The following is a 17461-nucleotide window of genomic DNA, read 5'->3' as shown; positions in this document are numbered from 1 at the left end:
AAATCACCTCCAGCTTACTTCAGAATGCCAATGAGGCATGCCCACCAGTCCCTATCACAGTGTGTCCACAGAACATCCTCTTTTAGTAATCTGGCATTTCTTCTAACCTTTCAAGGGCACAGTGCCAGAAACTTCTTCCTGATTAAAAAAAGCTCATAATATAATTGGTCTTGCTAGGTCAATTGTTTCCCTGTCAGAGTATAGAGAAAACTCAACTTGGCTAGAAAATATACTCCCTGCACTTAAAACTTCTTAGCAATCTATACACTAAAATATTCCAATTTTCACTACTACTCTCCCTTTAGTTTCCCTGAGTGTGGTCAGCTAGGGCCCTTGGTCATAGCTCCTTGTCTATGTGTTCGCACCTGCTTTCTTCTGCATCCAGAAGACACATGGCTTAAAATTTAATCAGAGACAGCAATACTGGATTTTTTTTTCAAGGTTTAGAATCAAAATACTTTGTAAAGATAATCTACTTATCAAATTTAAGGTGACCCATTCCTACCACCAATGATGAAAACACTTTTAAAATGTACTGAATTAAAGCAAAATTCAGGGTAAAATGAAGTGCTTTTTCGGATTTGAAAGATCAGTTTAATTCTGTTCCTATCAGCTATAGGGGTGGATGGGGCTCATCACAGAAAACTTCAAGGTTAGCTATCAACATAACTTAAGACCTATTAGGGAAGAAAAAAAAAAGACCTATTAGGGAAGGACAACAGTACCCACTGGCCACAGGAGCCAACAGCAGTATCTCCAGTCCCTCCTCACAGCCAGCAGCCGGAAGTGGTCAAAGGTCCCCCTTTTCTAATAGCTGCCATTATTAGAAATTGGGAAGGTCCCAACTGCACTGTGCAATTAGGTCTGTAGGAAAGAATCCCAATCCTAAAATAATCAGGTTAGTAAAATAAAATGTCAGACAGCAATCCAGTACTCACCTTTGTCATGAACACAAACTGAGAGTTTCTTGACACCATCAACCAGAACATTCTGTGTGCTGCTATGTCCATCTTCTGAGTCACTGTCATCAAACTGAGCCTCTATAATGACATCAGGACTGTCATTATAGCCTTTCATGGACTGCTGCGGGAGATGGCTTCCACAGAGCTCCTCAGGGAGATCTAATTCATAGGCACCTTCTGTTTCTTTGTCACTGCTCTCTGGTTTAATTACCTGAAGAAAATAGAAAAGTTCTGCTAAATCACTGGAGGGGAGAACAGGAAATAACAGATTTTTCTTTTTTTGTTTTTCTTTCCTAAGGGAAAAATGCACATTCAGAAGCTCACAGCAATGGTCACTCACCATGTAGCTTGAAAAAGAATATTTATTCTCCAGGTGCATAGGCTACTTTATGGAGATGATCAATCCAACAGTGCCAGGGTGGCCCTCAGCTCCTCAAGATGCCCAGGATGAATGACATATCTACTCCCCATTTTTCTGATGTGCATTTTCATCCACTTTCCCCCAGAGGACCTGAATACCACAAGTACTAAGCTGCTTCATAAGGGTACATCACACGGATCAGTGAATATGTTCAGATAAAAGAACTCAGCATAGTATGTTACTGCACTCCAAATGAAACCACAGAATATGATGAAACAGAAAAAAAAGTGTAAATAAGAGTTTATAAATGTTCTCAGAAAGAATAAAAGCCCTTAATTCTCCATTTTGAGGCTTGAAATCAGTATAGAAAGCATACAATTGATGGATATTTATACTAGCACTAAGAATGAAGCATTACATAATTTGACAAATATTTTCAAACAGAAGAGTCTAGACACTAATGGACTTAATGAGTTTGTCACATAACAGTCAAATGTCAGTATTCTCATTTCTATGGCATTTGATTTCTGTGGATTTCTGTAGCAGTTTCTCTATGTGTTAATACTTTATAGGTCTAATATTTTTCTGAGTTGAACCCTGAAGTTTCGAAATAGATGCCCGCCTTCAACAAGCCAGATTACCATTAAAATTAGACCACACAAGGATCCTTTAATAAGGGATCTTTATCTGAAACAAGGCAGAAAAAGCTACCGAAAGAAATCTTTTCCAAAACATTTTCATGTCACAGATTCCAATAAACATAACCAACCCCAGACAATGAATATTATAGTCACCCAGAAAATCAAAGTAAAATATTAAAAAGGTATTCTAAAGATTCTAGGAATATATTCCCAAGTTTTTAAAAAAGTGACTTCATGAAAATGTGGTAATAGAAAAACTTGTAAACAGTTAATTTTTCAGAGTAAAGTTAATAACATTTAATAAAATTTTTTGAAAACTTGATTTCCAATTTCAGAATAATTTTTGTGAAATTTTCTTTCAGCTCTTGCCATGTTTTGAATCTTGTCACATTCATTCATTCATTCATTTTTTCATTCTTTTATCACTCATTCATTTGTCCATTATCTCATTATGAGAAGTTTGAAGTTTCCTTTTCTTTGATAGTAAGAAAGAAATTTCAATGGTCTAGGCCAGAAATCTCCAGAAAGATTTCCTCAGGCCCCTTCCTGCATGAGAGCACAAGAGGGAAGCCACAGTAGGTCTTTTAATTAATATACAATCATAAAACCCAGCTCTCTTCTGTATACTTCTGCCTAGTTACAGAAGTTTGGTTTTCATACCTGACCCAGAGGAGATCATTCAAAAACAGAGATTTCACTGACAAGTTAGAGAAGGAAAATAATTCGACACCACTCAAATCAGCAAACCTAGTCAATGTCCTTAAATGTGCCTGGCAAATTTAGTAACATTTAGGAAGATCTGCTCCGATCATCCTCAAAGAATGAACACACCTTGGGCATTGTCAGAATAGCCCAAAGCAGGGGTGCCTGGGTGGCTCAGTTGGTCAGGTGTCTGACTTTGGATCAGGTCTTGACCTTAGGGTCCTGGGATTGAGCCCTAAGTCAGGCTCCTCAATCAGTGGACAGTTTGCCTGTCCCTCTCCCTCTGCCCCTCCCCCTGCCTGTGGTTTCTTTCAAATAAATAAGTAAAACCTTTATAAAAAAAAAATAGCCCATAGCACAGGCAGGAGGTGTGTCTAAAGCATGGAGGCTCCGACAGGATCACTGCTCTGTTGTTTTTTTCTACATCATTCCCACACACAATTTTTCTGAGAGAGAAGAGGTGGGACCAGAGCTGAAGGAGAATGCCTGCTGTTCGACAATTAGACTCACAGGTAATACCACTAATGGTTTCACAAAAGATTTGGTTCCCACATGCCATGCAGAAAATCTTACAAGGGGAATCAAAATTCTGACACTATCAAATTTAAATGCTCAACTATCCTACAGTGAAAAGTAGTCTTTCTCCATATGCATGTTTATGTATGCATAAAATATAATAAGAATTCTGGAATCATTATGATTCTGCTACTTATTAAAAATTATGCTATGGCTCACATATTAAAAGTTTGAATAAAAGTCACTGGGAAGAGGAGAACAGAGAAAAGCAATAACCAGATTATGCCAAGCCTAATTGTATAGCACATTTTAAGCCAGCCCAGTTCTGACTTTATGATAATCTACATGGCTTAGATTAGTTACACTCCAGAATTAGTATTTTTGGCACTAAATTCACTTTTGACTTACTAAATGAAAAAATGTTGTAAGGAAGCAGGACTTGGTGAATAAACCAAGCCATTCAAAATTGTGGAATCAAAATATAATTGGAGCACCTGGGTGGCTCAGTCAGTTAAGCTTCGGGCTCTTGATTTCAGCTCAGGTCATGATCTCAGGGTCATGAGATCAAGCCCCATGCCTCTGGGCCTGGAGCCTGCTTAAGATTCTATCTCTCCCTGTCCCTCTGCTGCTCCCCACTCCTTCTCTAAAAAATATAAATAAAAATAATTATATAAATTAATATGTTGCATTTAAAAAGTATGTTCATTCTGTTTTGTTATACCAGTACACACAAGAACAGAAATATGTTCTGAGAAAAAAAAGGTCACCGTAAGACCACCCAATACAAAAGACACCCTAAAACTACTCCACACACTGGTTAAGAGTGAGGGTTGCAGGACCCTTAGAGAAATGGCTAATTCAAGGCTGGAGTGCGGCATAGATAAGAGGAACCTGAAACATCTTAGCATACCAGGAAAACAAGAAAGCTATCAAAGGCTACTAGGGTCTTATGAAAAAACTCAGGAATCACCATGAAAAAAAGCTCTCTCTGGTCATCCTTAGAAAATTCCAAGCATTTACTCTACCTTTCCTGTACAAATTGTACCTCGGGCTAACCAAACAGTTGATGAGATAAAGTTCATCTTTACTGAAGAGTTTCGCTAATTGAAAAGGAAGGAAAGAATTTTGCTATCACCATTTTGCCATCTCTGTTGAAATAATGGATTCAGGAAATGATCATTAGTGGTTGCTAAAACCAACTAATTCATAACCTAATGGGGATGGAGTTTTATAATAAATGGATCAGAGCGGCAATACCTATACCCGCTGATCAACATAAATATCTTAAAAAGAGAAAGAACCATGGTGCTTCCCGAGGACTAGAACAGTAAGGACACAACACCATCCATGAAGTACTTTTCCCCCAGATTGAACGTGAATCTAGTTTGAAACAAGGATGAGAGGAGGAAAAAAAAAAAAAAAAAGGATGAGAGAAGCATGTTATTTTTTTTTTTTTAATTTTTATTTATTTATGATAGTCACACACAGAGAGAGCGAGAGAGGCAGAGACACAGGCAGAGGGAGAAGCAGGCTCCATACACCGGGAGCCTGACGTGGGATTCGATCCCAGGTCTCCAGGATCGCACCCCGGGCCAAAGGCAGGCGCTAAACCGCTGCGCCACCCAGGGATCCCGAGAGGAGCATGTTAAACAACACTAGGGAGAGGACCTCACTCCCCAGGTGATTTCATTCAGTCTCATGGTTTTAAATCTCTCTATATCCTATTAACTCCCCAAATTAGGGATCCCTGGGTGGCGCAGCGGTTTAGCGCCTGCCTTTAGCCCAGGGTGCGATCCTGGAGACCCGGGATCGAATCCCACATCGGGCTCCCGGTGCATGGAGCCTGCTTCTCCCTCTGCCTATGTCTCTGCCTCTCTCTCTCTCTCTCTCTCTCTCTGTGTGTGACTATCATAAATAAAAAAATTAAAAAAAAAAAAAACTCCCCAAATTAAACACCGGGCATCAATCATTCCCTGAATACCAGACTTCTATCCAACTACCTCCTTTTACATCTTCGTCTGGATGTCAGTTGGCCTCTTGAACAAGAGAACTCTTGTTTTCCACTAGAACCCACTCTTCTCTCAGCATCGGCTTTCTCAGCAGACAGCACCAAACTACATCTTCCTCTCATGCCCCATATCCAATCCATCAGAAAGCCCGCTGGCCTTTCCTTCAAATATTTCTTCTTGCCATTTGCACTGTGACTGCACAAGCAACCTTTATCTCCTTGGACCAAATCAGCTAGAGTGATCTTTTAGAGATAAATCAGACCATGTCATTCTCCCAATGGCTTCCCAACACCACTCCATCGCCATGCCACAAGGCCTTGTCAAACCAGGCCCATATTATAGTTCTATTCTCATTTTCTGTAACTTCTTCCTTCGCAAGTTATACCCAATCTTCAGATCTTCTTGTTATTCCTAGAATACTAAAACCTTCAATCCTAAAGTCCTTGTATTGCTATTCCCCTCAATTTGGAAAACTCTATGCCCAGCTATTCTTAGGACTTGATCTCCTCATCTTCTTCAGGTCTCATTCCAAATACCCTTCTCTCAGAGAGAGAGGCCTTCCCTGATCACATTAACTGAAACAGCCCCACCTGGCTGTCATTATTCTATGTTCTTATTCTGCTTTATTTTTCTTCACTTTATTTATCCCTACCTGACCATATATTACAAACTTATGTATTTCTGTCTCCCAACTAGAATGTAGGTTTCATGAGCTCAGCAGCTGTTTTATTCACTGTTATATGCCAAGAATGCATTTAGTAGCCACTCAAATGTATGTTAAATGAATGAATACAGCAATGAATGAGGAAATAACTTGTTCAGAGTCTATCTTATCTGATAAATTGTAAACTCCATGAAATGAGTAAAGCTAGGCCTGACACAGTGTATACTCAATCTCATTTGAGTGAACAAAGAACCAGAGGTGGCACACTGCATCCAACATCTCCACATGTCTAAAATCCGTCTCTGAAGACCTCATCCAATTGGCTTGTATTTTCTATAACCCAGAGTCCACTGCACAATCTTCCCAGTTCCCCCCTATCCCCTACCACCTGCCCCAGGCAAAAGTAAAATCTCCCATTTTTAAAGTGCCAAAGCAATTTGTATGTACCTCTTCTATGGCACTTCACAATTTCTTCACTGTATTAGTGTTGTCTACGTATACAATTTACCTCATCTGTTAACACTGTATGCTCACCAGCTGTATCTTACGTCTCTTTGTATATTCTATAGCAAACTTGCATAATCAATGTAGGTGTTCCATATTCAATGAATAAACAGATGAATAAGTGGGCTTAAAAATGAAAAAATGAGTATAAAAGATGATCGGTATACAAAAGAACTTTCAGGACAGTTTCCAGACACATGCATACACAGGTTAGAAACTAGTAGTTCGATTTTCCTTAGATCTATAATGTAAGAGGCCTTCTTCTGTGAGATTGACCTTGAATATGTCGAAAATTCCAGTTCAGAAGTTCTCAACTTTGAAGTTTAGCAGATCCCTCTGAGAATCAGATGAAAGCTGTAAACCCTTCCTCCAAAGAAAAATGCATATCCACAAATAGAAAATATCCATAAGAAAGCACAAGAAAAAAGAGCAGGGCTCTGACGCTGAAGGCCACCAGCTCAGGTCAATCAGTACTTTGGAGCTCTGGGCTCAGAATGAAAGGATGGGGGCCTGAGGAAAATGATGTATTACTGACCTGTTAACTGAGGACTTTAAAAATTCCTCTGGCTTCCTCCACAGACCTGAGAGTGAGGCAGCTGACTGCACTTATTATTCCGAGTGCATGCTGCAACTGGGATTATCCTCCCTTGGAGGTTTAGTCTAGTCTCTGGAGGACAGGACAGAAACGGATTAGTGAGGGAAGCACATTGCTGGGTCACACAGAACTTTTTCACTCTCAGACTTGAGAGTGTTCCATGAACAGGATGGGATGAGCATCACAGAAACCCTGCTAATAAAAATAAGGAAAATATAGGCAGATATCAATTGGCGCATACAGATATTAAGTACAAGTGTCACTTGAAGCTATGAAAAATGCTCAAGAAATAATAGCACTCTACAATACTTAATAATTTTGATTCCCTTAAACCCTCCCTCCCAAACACAAATGCACATATACATACACACAGAAATGTTTGTCAGATATACCCTTCAGTTAGCTTTACCGAGGATAAGTCTGTCATCTGCCTACTGACTCTTTTTAGAATGTGAAATTGGGCAACAGAGTGGTGTGGCAATGTGATGAGAGAAAAAGATGATCCTCCTCAGCCATCAGGCTATAATCCTGACACTCCGGGGGATAGGGAGCAATAATAACCTCACCTCCTCAGCAGTACCAAGGAGGAACCCTGACAACCATCAGGATGAAATTAAGGGGAGCGATGACAAGCTTACTACTGAAAGGAATCAGGAGAAAGCTTAAGCCCAGAATCTTGAGTTCAGAGACACATGAGAGAGGAGACATACCTTTTGGAAAAGGAGGGTGGGTGTAGCATGACTTCTGTACTTTAAGAGAAATATAACCCCTGTGTTAGCAAAGTAATTGCAAAATGCTCTGTAGAATCCCCCTACTTTGAAGACAAGAATGTTTGCTGAATCAGAGATCCTATACAACTGTTTAAGTAGAAAATGGCTAAGGAAAAAGCTACTTGAAAAGCCTGGCAGAATTTTAGGAAATAATACATGAGAAAATATATAGGGAAATATATATAAAGCAAACGCAAAAAGCACTGCCATGAAAAATGATAAATTCAATTGCAGTAAAATAAATTTTTCCTTTTATCCTAGGATAATGCAAAAGAAATTTTAAAGATAAGCCATATATATGCTCATATCCAGAATGCATGAAAAAACTCCTACATATCAATGAAAGACACAATCCAACAGAAAAATGGGGGAAAGACTTAAGGGCACTTTATAAAACAGAAATGCCTGGGGCACCTGGGTGGCTCAGTGGTTGAGCATCTGCCTTTGGCTCAGGTCCTGGTCCCGGGGTCCTGAGATCAAGTCACACATCAGGCTCCCTATTGGGAGCCTGCTTCTCCCTCTGCCTGTGTCTCTGCCTCTCTCTCTCTCTCTCCCTCTCTCTCTCAGTATGTTACTCATGAATAAATAAATAAAATCTTTTTAAAAAGAAAAGAAATGTCTAGTAGCCAATAAAAATGTGGTGCTCTACTAATGAGGTGCTTGGCCTCATTAGTCATCAGATAAATGCAAATTAAAGCTACAATGAGATAACACTATAAACCTACAGAGGCAAAAACTAAAAATGTGGGCATACCAAATGTTAGCAAGAATGTACAACAATACACTGCTGGCCTGAATGTAAACTATCCAGTAAAATAGAAAATAGATCCATTTGATTCCTGTGCAGGCTTATTCCAACATGCTATCCTGCCTTCCTCAGATTTTGATAGGTGAACACATGAAAAAAGAGAAGATAAAACTGGAAAAGGACAGTTGTGCAAAACCAAGGAGATATAAGAAAATGCAAATTTTCCTTTAATAAAGGCAAGTAATGGTGACAATGTACAGTCAGAGAAAGAAGGATGAAGAAGCAGACATGAAGACCCCTGAAGGCCAATTTAATGAGTCTGGTCTTTACCATAAAGTTAATGAAGTAGGGAAGTAGGAAAAAAATGGTTAAAAGCAGGAACTCTAGTCAATACAACTGGGCTTGCATCACAGCTCTGCCACTTACTAGCTATACTACTTTGGGAAAGGTATTAAATCTCTTTGAATCTCAGTTTTATTATCTTTAAACTAAGGTAAGAGTATCCAGTATTATAAGGTTATGATGGAACTGAGAATTTATGAAAAGCTCTTTGCACAGGTATCTGGGGGTTAATATTTGTTTAAGGAAAAACAAATCTAGTCTTTAAACCCAGAAAGTTCAAGGTGGTGAGGAACATTCAACTGGTAGCTAGAAATGTAGATCTGGAGATGGGATGAGCATACTGGAAGGCAGAAAGATTAGGGAGCTAAACACAGTGGGAATGACCATTAAGCAAAGGTGTCCCAGGGCCAAGTGTCAAGAAAAGAGAAGCTGAGAATAGAGTCCTGAGTAAAGACTCCTTTAAAGAGGGTTCAACAAGGAATAGGAGTTAGTGAAGCAGAGAAAATTTAAATATAATTATGAATATGTTAAACACTAAGGCTTTTTATTGTGACTCTTCAAATTTGGGGTTTTTTTTTAAAGAAGGCTCTAAGCCCAGCATGGAGCCCAATGCCAGGCTTGAACTCATGACCCTGATATCAAGAGTCAAATGCTTACCTGACTTGAGCCACCCAGGTGCCCACCATTTCTCATAACTTGTTATGCACAATCTCCCCTGTGCAGTTCACATATTAACTGACTTAATCAACACAATGACCCCCCCCCCACAGTGATACATGGGAGAGTGATTATGTCTATCTCAAAGAGGAAAAAAATCAAGGTCTGACATGTTACAATCCCACAGCTCCTAAATGGCAGAGCTGTGACATATACACAGATCTAGGATTCTATATCCACTGCCCTTAGTCCTAGATGCTCTTAGGGGAGATTTCCTGCCAATAGATTCAGAGTGAGTTTTACACATATGGCTCCCACCACTAACATCCAATGCATGAAATGTCTCTAGGTATTTTGCAAGCCAGAAAATACTCAAAATTGAAAATCTAGCTCTTCAGTGAATGCTTCTCTGAGTAATCTCCCTCTCTTAAGAAATGTTCTATTTCTTTCCTTTCTTCCACTGCTAATTCCTTAACTTTTCTTTCACTACAAGATTATCTTTTTTTTAAATTTCATTTATTTATGAGAATACACAGAGAGGAGAGGGGGAGAGAGAGAGAGAGAGAGAGAGGCAGAGGGAGAAGCAGGCTCCACGCAGGGAGCCCGACATGGGAGTCCATCCCGGGTCTCCAGGATCACGCCCTGGGCTGAAGGCGGCGCTAAACCGCTGAGCCACCCGGGCTGCCCTACAAGATTATCTTGATCAGGCTATATTCCACTTAATTTTTTGCATATTTCACTCTTCCATCAGACAGTAAACCATGTCACATTCATTTTTTATATTCCCCAGAAGGATTCCAAAATGCTTGGCATTTAAAACACGCTCAATAAATATTGGTTTCCTTTACTTCCAAAGAGAATGAGAAAGACTTGAATCAATTATAAAAGAAGCATTCTAAAAGAAGTTACAAGAGATGAACAAAATAACTACTAAGCAGCAAGAGCCAGCTACATTCAGATGCTTCTGTACATGATACTGCATGATATCATACTGCCCTCTGTTAAGGCACTGTCTGGAAACCAGAGAAAAAGTCATGTTACTTTATCACAGGTAAAACTTATGGAAGACATTTAAATAAATGTACTTTTCTAAAATAATTCTAGGCCTTCATACCTAAATTACAATTTCAGTTTCAATATAAACTTAAACATAACCATAGACTTCATTCCCCAACTTGAAAACAACAGTTTTAGCAAGAAAAATCCCAAATGCCTGGAAGAAAAGAAAAAGAAAAGAAAAGAAAAGAAAAGAAAAGAAAAAAAGAAAAGAAAAGAAAAGAAAAGGAAAAGGAAAAAGAAAAGAAAAAGAAAAAGAAAAAGAAAGAAAAAGAAAAAGAAAAAGAAAAAGAAAAAGAAAAAGAAAAAGAAAAGAAAAAGAAAAAGAAAAAGAAAATGAAAAAGAAAAAAAGCCCAGACCCCAGCACAGCCTCCAGGGGTATTCCTGATTGCTGCAGAGTTGTAAAGTACCAATCCATCCCTCAGAAAGGTAAATTTATATCAACTGCAACTGATACCAGAATCAAGAACTAGTCACTTCACCAACTGATATTGATTAGATGTCTCTTTCCCTTCCTTTTAGAATTAATATAATGTATTTCAAAACTGATATGTAACAGAAAGAACTCCTGTAATGAAACAAGTCCAGTGGAATCCTAAACAAAAATGCCAAGTAACATTTTCATCATGCTGGCTTACCCAAACTCCAAGCATGATATATTTCATAATTTTCCTGTTTACTGATAAAGAAAAACCCTTACTTAAACATAAAAGCCATCTTTGAAAAGTGCTGTTACCTCTTATAAAAACAGCAAGTCCATATTAGCGCTGGAAAATTCTATTCCAAGCAAATAAATTCTATTACATTTCCCAGGAGTAGGAGGTTCTTATCAACTTGATATAACGGAGCTTTTCCCAAAGATTTACATATACCTATGTCTACAGGTACTTTCTGCTGAAAGGGCTGTTTACAAGTGTCAGCTAAAGGGTTTGGGTAAGGACATAAAGCCCTGCCTTTCTTAACTACCTGAGCCTCCCATTCAGAGTTAATGCATGTCATGAAGTCCACCTAGGAGATGCTTTTCATTTTTTGGCTCCTCTGGCTGGGCTTAAATGACAGCACTCACTTGCCACACATGTTTTAACAAACTTTCAAATCCCTTAATGGCACACTTGGGACACAGTATAATACACTGTTCAGGAAATACCTTGGAGCCAAGAAAAGCAATTGATATTTCCACAGGGAGCTCTTGACAAGGCTTGCCAATAAGCTTCTCTCATTATAAAGTATAACCATGCACATATCATTTTAAAGACATATTACAGACATTCTTAAAGGTATATGTATTATTGGGAACTTTGTTTGCCTAAAGTACTTCATTCAAAAGTATCTTTTTCAGTTAACAGGAACAGAACAAACTATTTCCATTCTACTGGTTACTCAGGCAAAAGATTCTTTATCTTTTTCAATCAATCAATTCCTTCCTCCCTTCTTCCCCTGCCCCTCACACACACTCTACCACCACCACCACCACCACCACCACCACCACCATCACTACCACATTCATTAGCTCATCATATCAACTCTATCTTCATTGCTACTTTGGCCACCATCCTAGTTCAGGCTCTATCATCTCTCACTTGAATATGGGTAATAGCTCATAAGAGGTCTCCCTGCTTCTACTCTCACCCTGTCTGTTCCCAATGGAAGTCCTATCGTGTCAAATTCTCTGCTCTAAACACTCCAAGGCTTTCCACTTCTATTAGAGTTAAAACTCAAATACTGACTGATACATAGGCCCTCCCTGACCCATACTTCTGTCCTATGATCCCTCTTCTACACCCATGACCTCATCTCCAGCTATTCTCTGCTTCAGCTCTTTCTAGTCCTTGAACATGACAGGAACATCTTTGCTCTTCCCCAAGATCTCCACAAGGATAGTTCCCTCATTTCTTTCCATTCTTACTCAAAATCACCTTCTCAAGGAGGTCCTCTTTGATTGCCCTATTTAAAATCTCAATCCCAGGGGTGCCTGGGTAGCACAGTTGGTTAAGCCTCTGACTCTTGGTTTCAGCTGAGGTCATGGTCTCATGGTCATAAGATTGAGCCTCATGTTCAGCCTCACAGTGTGGAGACTACTTGAGATTCTCTCTCCCTCTCCCTCTCCCCTTCCGCTCATGCTCTCTCTTTCTCTAAAGTAAATAAATAAATCTTTAAAAAATAAAATAAATAAAATCTAAACCCCAATCACCAAACGTGTATCTCTTCCTTATTTATTTTCCCCTTTATTACTAATCACTATTGAATATGCTATGTTAAACATGGTATTTTATTTATACCATTATGTCCTTCCCAGTGAAACACAAGTTCCACAAAGGCAAAGACTTGGCCTGTTTGCTCATTGTTATATTCCTAGCACTTAATATGGTACCTAATATAATGCCTCCTATATGATCCCATCGTAATGTGATATTATCACCTTAAACTCAAAATATCAAAAATCACCCTGGTCCTTCCCCTCAAAGCACTCCCCTTTCCTGTTCTTTTCTTTCCAACACCATTATCACTTTCTTCCAGCCTTGCAAACTCAAAACCTCACAACCACAACTGACCCTTTCCTACTGCTGAACATACTGCTTCACTAAATCCTTCACTTGTCTTTTTACAAGTGCTCTTATAGCTCTACAAATTCCCTGATATTCTCATGCTCCATCCTACAAATTAGCAGAAACAACCCGAAAAAATCTGATTAAATTACCTTCTTATTCAAAAATTTTCTATGGATTTCTCTTCCTTAGAGAAATTAATTCTCTGTTTTGGGGCTTACCATTGAAAGACCTTTTGAATGTCCACTGACCTTTTAGACCATTTGAATCTTACCTGCCAATCCCTTCCATTATATACCATTCACAGGCCACTGCAACTTCTTTCCTCACTTAGATTGCAACTCAAAAACAGGTTTCTAGCAACTTAGAACAGCAAGATCTGTCTCTCTCTCTTTTATTTATTGGTGACTGCAAAAAGGAAAACTAATACAACTCCCTTTAAAAATGGTTCAATTTTGTCTTAAATATTTCAAGAAAAAAAGGAAAAGGGGCTCTTGCAAAAATGATCTGTATCTGTCAAGGAGCAGATCAGGCTAATGCAGACCAGGCTCAGACTGCAGGAGAGGAAGTGAAAAAAGTCTGACCAGTCAAGGTTTAGGGTCTCTGGGCAGTCCGCTGCTCCTAAGAGATCACAGGACTCAAAACAGAATTATGGGTGTCCTGTGACATGTACTCTTACTCCTCTTCTGCATGGCCATCATCAGCAACTAACCAATCACAAGCTAACTCTGGTACAACCAAGCTTCTGGACCTAGTCACCAAGGAGAGGAAGAAGAAGCAGGTATGTTTCACCTTAAAGGAGACATAGTTTACAAAACATAGTAGAATCCAACTAGAGTGATCTTGCTAGTAAGGTATTAAATATTTTGATGCCAGACACGAGCAGAGAGATAGGAAATAGAATTTGGCAGAATGTCACACCAAGTTCTGAAGCTCAGACACAAATAAGGAAAAGTAGGGCAGGAAGGTAAATAAAAGCAAATATGGGTAAGTAGACCCCAGGGAAGAGTTCCCACAAAAGACAGAACTGGATTAAAGACCTTCCAAGAACAGAGTCCATGGAAGGAATAACCATTGAGATTTGGTGAAAGAATGTATACAAGTACATGTAACTCTATACAGTGACCGCTTTCTTCTCAATCTTAATCTTTACTGTATTTTTTACCAAAATCCCTAAAACAAATGTATTTGTAATGACTAATTTAGGTGCAAGAAACCAAAAAACAACTTGAATTGGCTTTTTAAAATTTTATTTATTTAGTCATTCATTCATTCATTCATTCATGAGAGACACAGAGAGAGAGAGAGAGAGAGAGAGAGAGGCAGAGATACAGGCAGACGGAGAAGCAGGTTCCACATAGGGAGCCCGACGTGGGACTCGATTCCAGGACCCGGGGATCACAACCTGGGCCGAAGGCAGATGCTCAACCACTGAGCCACCCAGGTGGCCCTGAATTGGCTCTTTTTAAGTAACTTACTAGTTTATATAATTGAGTCTACTGATCAGATTGTGAGGCTCACCTGGTATTTGTGCTCACATGCCCTCAATAGTAGCTCCATTACCAGGGCAGCCTCTTCCTCACAGTATAAAGAAGGATCCAGTAGCTTCAGAATTATATCCTATCTTCTTAGAGACCCCGGAGCGCAGGGGGGGGAAATCTTTTTTTAAGGATTTTATTTATTTATTTATTCATGAGAGACACAGAGAGAGAAGCAGGCTCCCCCCAGGGAGCCCGATGCGGGAGCCACCCAGGCATCCCAAGAAAGAAATTCTTACGTGGTGCTCTGCATATAAGTCCCAGGATTACTCTGCTGGGGTTGATTTGGGTTGCATGCCCATTCGTGAATCAATCACCAGGGCAAAGAGATGGACTAGACTGATATATCCCTGTATCTAAGGAATGTGACCAATTTTTCAACCCGAGTAAAAAACAAAGCCAAAGTCTCCTTAGAAATGCTCGAAGTATTGGTGCCTGGGTGGCTCAGTTAAGTGTCTGACTTAAGTGATAAGTGATATCAGTGATATCAGCTGAGTGATAGCAACTCAGGTCTTGATCTCAGTGTCATTAGTTTAAGCACCATGATTTAAGCAAAAACAGAAAGAGAAAGCAGCTCAAAGTAGGGCTCTTTTTTAAAGACAATTACCTGTATTTATTCACAGAAGCCTACTGATTTAATTTCCAACTGTTTCCCTGAATCAAAAATCATTCCCCTCTCAGAATTATAACAATTTTTGATATGAAATCAAAGCAGGGATATAACATCATGCAGGAAAGAAAATACCCCAAAAAGTTTAAACAATACAGTCAAGAATGTAAAGCACATGTCAAATAAAGTTTATTTGTATTTAAAATTTTTACATGTATAGACACAGCTGTAGTATCTGACCTCAGATTCCTTCACATCACACCAATCTCCAGCAAAATGGATTTCACATCTTTGAAATACCTCAATATCCTGAACCTCATTGAAAAATAAGCTCAATTTGCAGACCATTTCAGAAAACCATACAGTATACAATGAAAAATTTTCAGGACAAGGGTGATTCAGAACAGTAATGTAAGAGGTACAACCCAAGAGGCTAATGATGTTCCCTACAAACAATTTACTATTAGTAGATTAACCACAATCATCTAAAAAGTCAGCGAATGTCTGAACTACCACCTTCATATACTGATAATAAAAACTGAAACCACACTTCTCTGATTAGTGGTTGCTGGCACACTGTAAACTCTGTACCTACTGCTAGATTTTTAAAATAGATTTAAAGTATGGCCAACTCTGAAAATCAACTTGTATATGCAACTATCCTTCTTTAGCCTGAAGCCACAAAATGATCTAACTTTGAATACTATTTCTTGCCTTGAGGGCTCTGCTTACTGGGTAATACCTTCCCCCCAACATTGTATTTCATTTCTCCCTCCCTCTATTATAAACCTTTCTAATATCTGTATGCAGCATTCTCTAACATTTCCATTCTTTGAAAACAGTCTCATAAAACTAAAGTAGTATATTAACATCAATTTTTTTTTAAAAAAAAGGGGGTATTACAGGGGTCAAGAAGGAATATTCTGTTTTGGGGTTGTTTTTTTTTAGATTTTATTTATTTATTCATGAGAGACACAGAGAGAGAGAGGCAGAGACACAGGGAGGGAGAAGCAGGCTCCACGCAAGGAGCCTGACGTGGGACTCGATCCCAGGTCTCCAGGATCAGGCCCTGGGCTGAAGGCGGCGCTAAACCGCTGAGCCACCCGGCTGCCCATATTCTGTGTTAATAAACATTTTGCATTAGTAAAATATAGCAAATACTAATTATATTAGTAAACTATAATGTTTGTAAATGTATATGCACCTAATGAAAATGCCTCAAACAGGATAAAGCAAAAACTGACAAAGTAGAGAGAAATAAACAAATCCCCAATCACAGATATTTTAACAAGGATAAAGCAACTACACAAATACATGTATGTAGTTATATGTATATACAAATAACATTTGTACATTCAAAGGACTTTATTTTTTCAAAGGACTTTCATATTTTATAAAGAAGTCTTAATTCATTAATACAAAGACAAGACAATTTAATAACTGGGTTAAAGACTTGCATAGACACTTCAGAAAAGACTATATGTATATAAATAGCCAATGAGTACACACCAAAAAACTGTTCAAGCATCATTTTGTCATCAGGGAAATGCAAAACAAAAGATAACAACTACAACAAAATCAATAGTCCTATGTGCCCACCAGAATGGTTTAAACTATATATTACTATGTCCTGCCGAGGATGTCGAGAAACTGACTCATACATTTTTAATAGAAGTAAAAAATGGTACAACTATCCTGGAAAATAGCTTCATGGTTTCTTGTAAAGACAAAGACAAGCTTACCACATGATCCAGCAATTCTACTTCTAGCTATTTAACCAAGAGAAATAAAAATGTATGTCCACACAAAGACATGTACAGCAGTGGTCATAGAAGTTTTATTCTTAACGGTCAAAAAAAAAAGAACAGAATACAAGTGTCCTTCAAATAGGGGATGAGTAAACAAACTCTGGGACATCTATACAGTGGAATAGTATTCAACAACACTAAAATGGATGGATCTCAAATGCATTATGCTCATAGAAAAAGGCCAGACTCAAAATAATTCCATTGATATGACATTCTACACAAGGCAAACCCATAGGGACAGATAACAGATTAGTGATTGGCAAGGGCTGTGGGGTGAGAGGAAGTGCAGATAAAAAGAGATGCAAGGGAATCTGGGTATGGTGGGACTGTTTTCCATCTTGACTGTAGTAGAGGTTACACAAATCCATGCAGGTTCTAAAATTCATAGAACTGAACACTAAAGAGGGAGAATTTTACTGTATATAAATATG

General features: G+C 38.7%; 1 protein-coding gene across 11 annotated transcripts in view; it reads right to left on the bottom strand.

Moving 5' to 3' along the window:
• Positions 1 to 17461, bottom strand: part of DIS3L2 (DIS3 like 3'-5' exoribonuclease 2) — a 346373-nt gene that overhangs the window by 224358 nt on the left and 104554 nt on the right. For 10 of the 11 annotated variants that reach the window (XR_005378821.1, XR_005378822.1, XM_038574186.1 and 7 more), the window contains one exon: positions 939 to 1173. Coding sequence is in view for 9 of the 11 variants with exons in the window: in XM_038574186.1 (XP_038430114.1) it covers positions 939 to 1173 (235 nt within the window). In the remaining 2 variants the exon portion in view is untranslated. Of the gene's footprint in view, positions 1 to 938; positions 1174 to 6894; positions 7027 to 17461 lie in introns of those variants that run through there. The other variant, XM_038574190.1, reaches the window with a different exon arrangement.

Source organism: Canis lupus, chromosome 25, assembly GCF_011100685.1.
Source record: "Canis lupus familiaris isolate Mischka breed German Shepherd chromosome 25, alternate assembly UU_Cfam_GSD_1.0, whole genome shotgun sequence".
In the NCBI taxonomy this organism is placed as follows: domain Eukaryota; kingdom Metazoa; phylum Chordata; class Mammalia; order Carnivora; family Canidae; genus Canis; species Canis lupus.
This window is presented reverse-complemented; position numbering and strand designations above follow the sequence as displayed.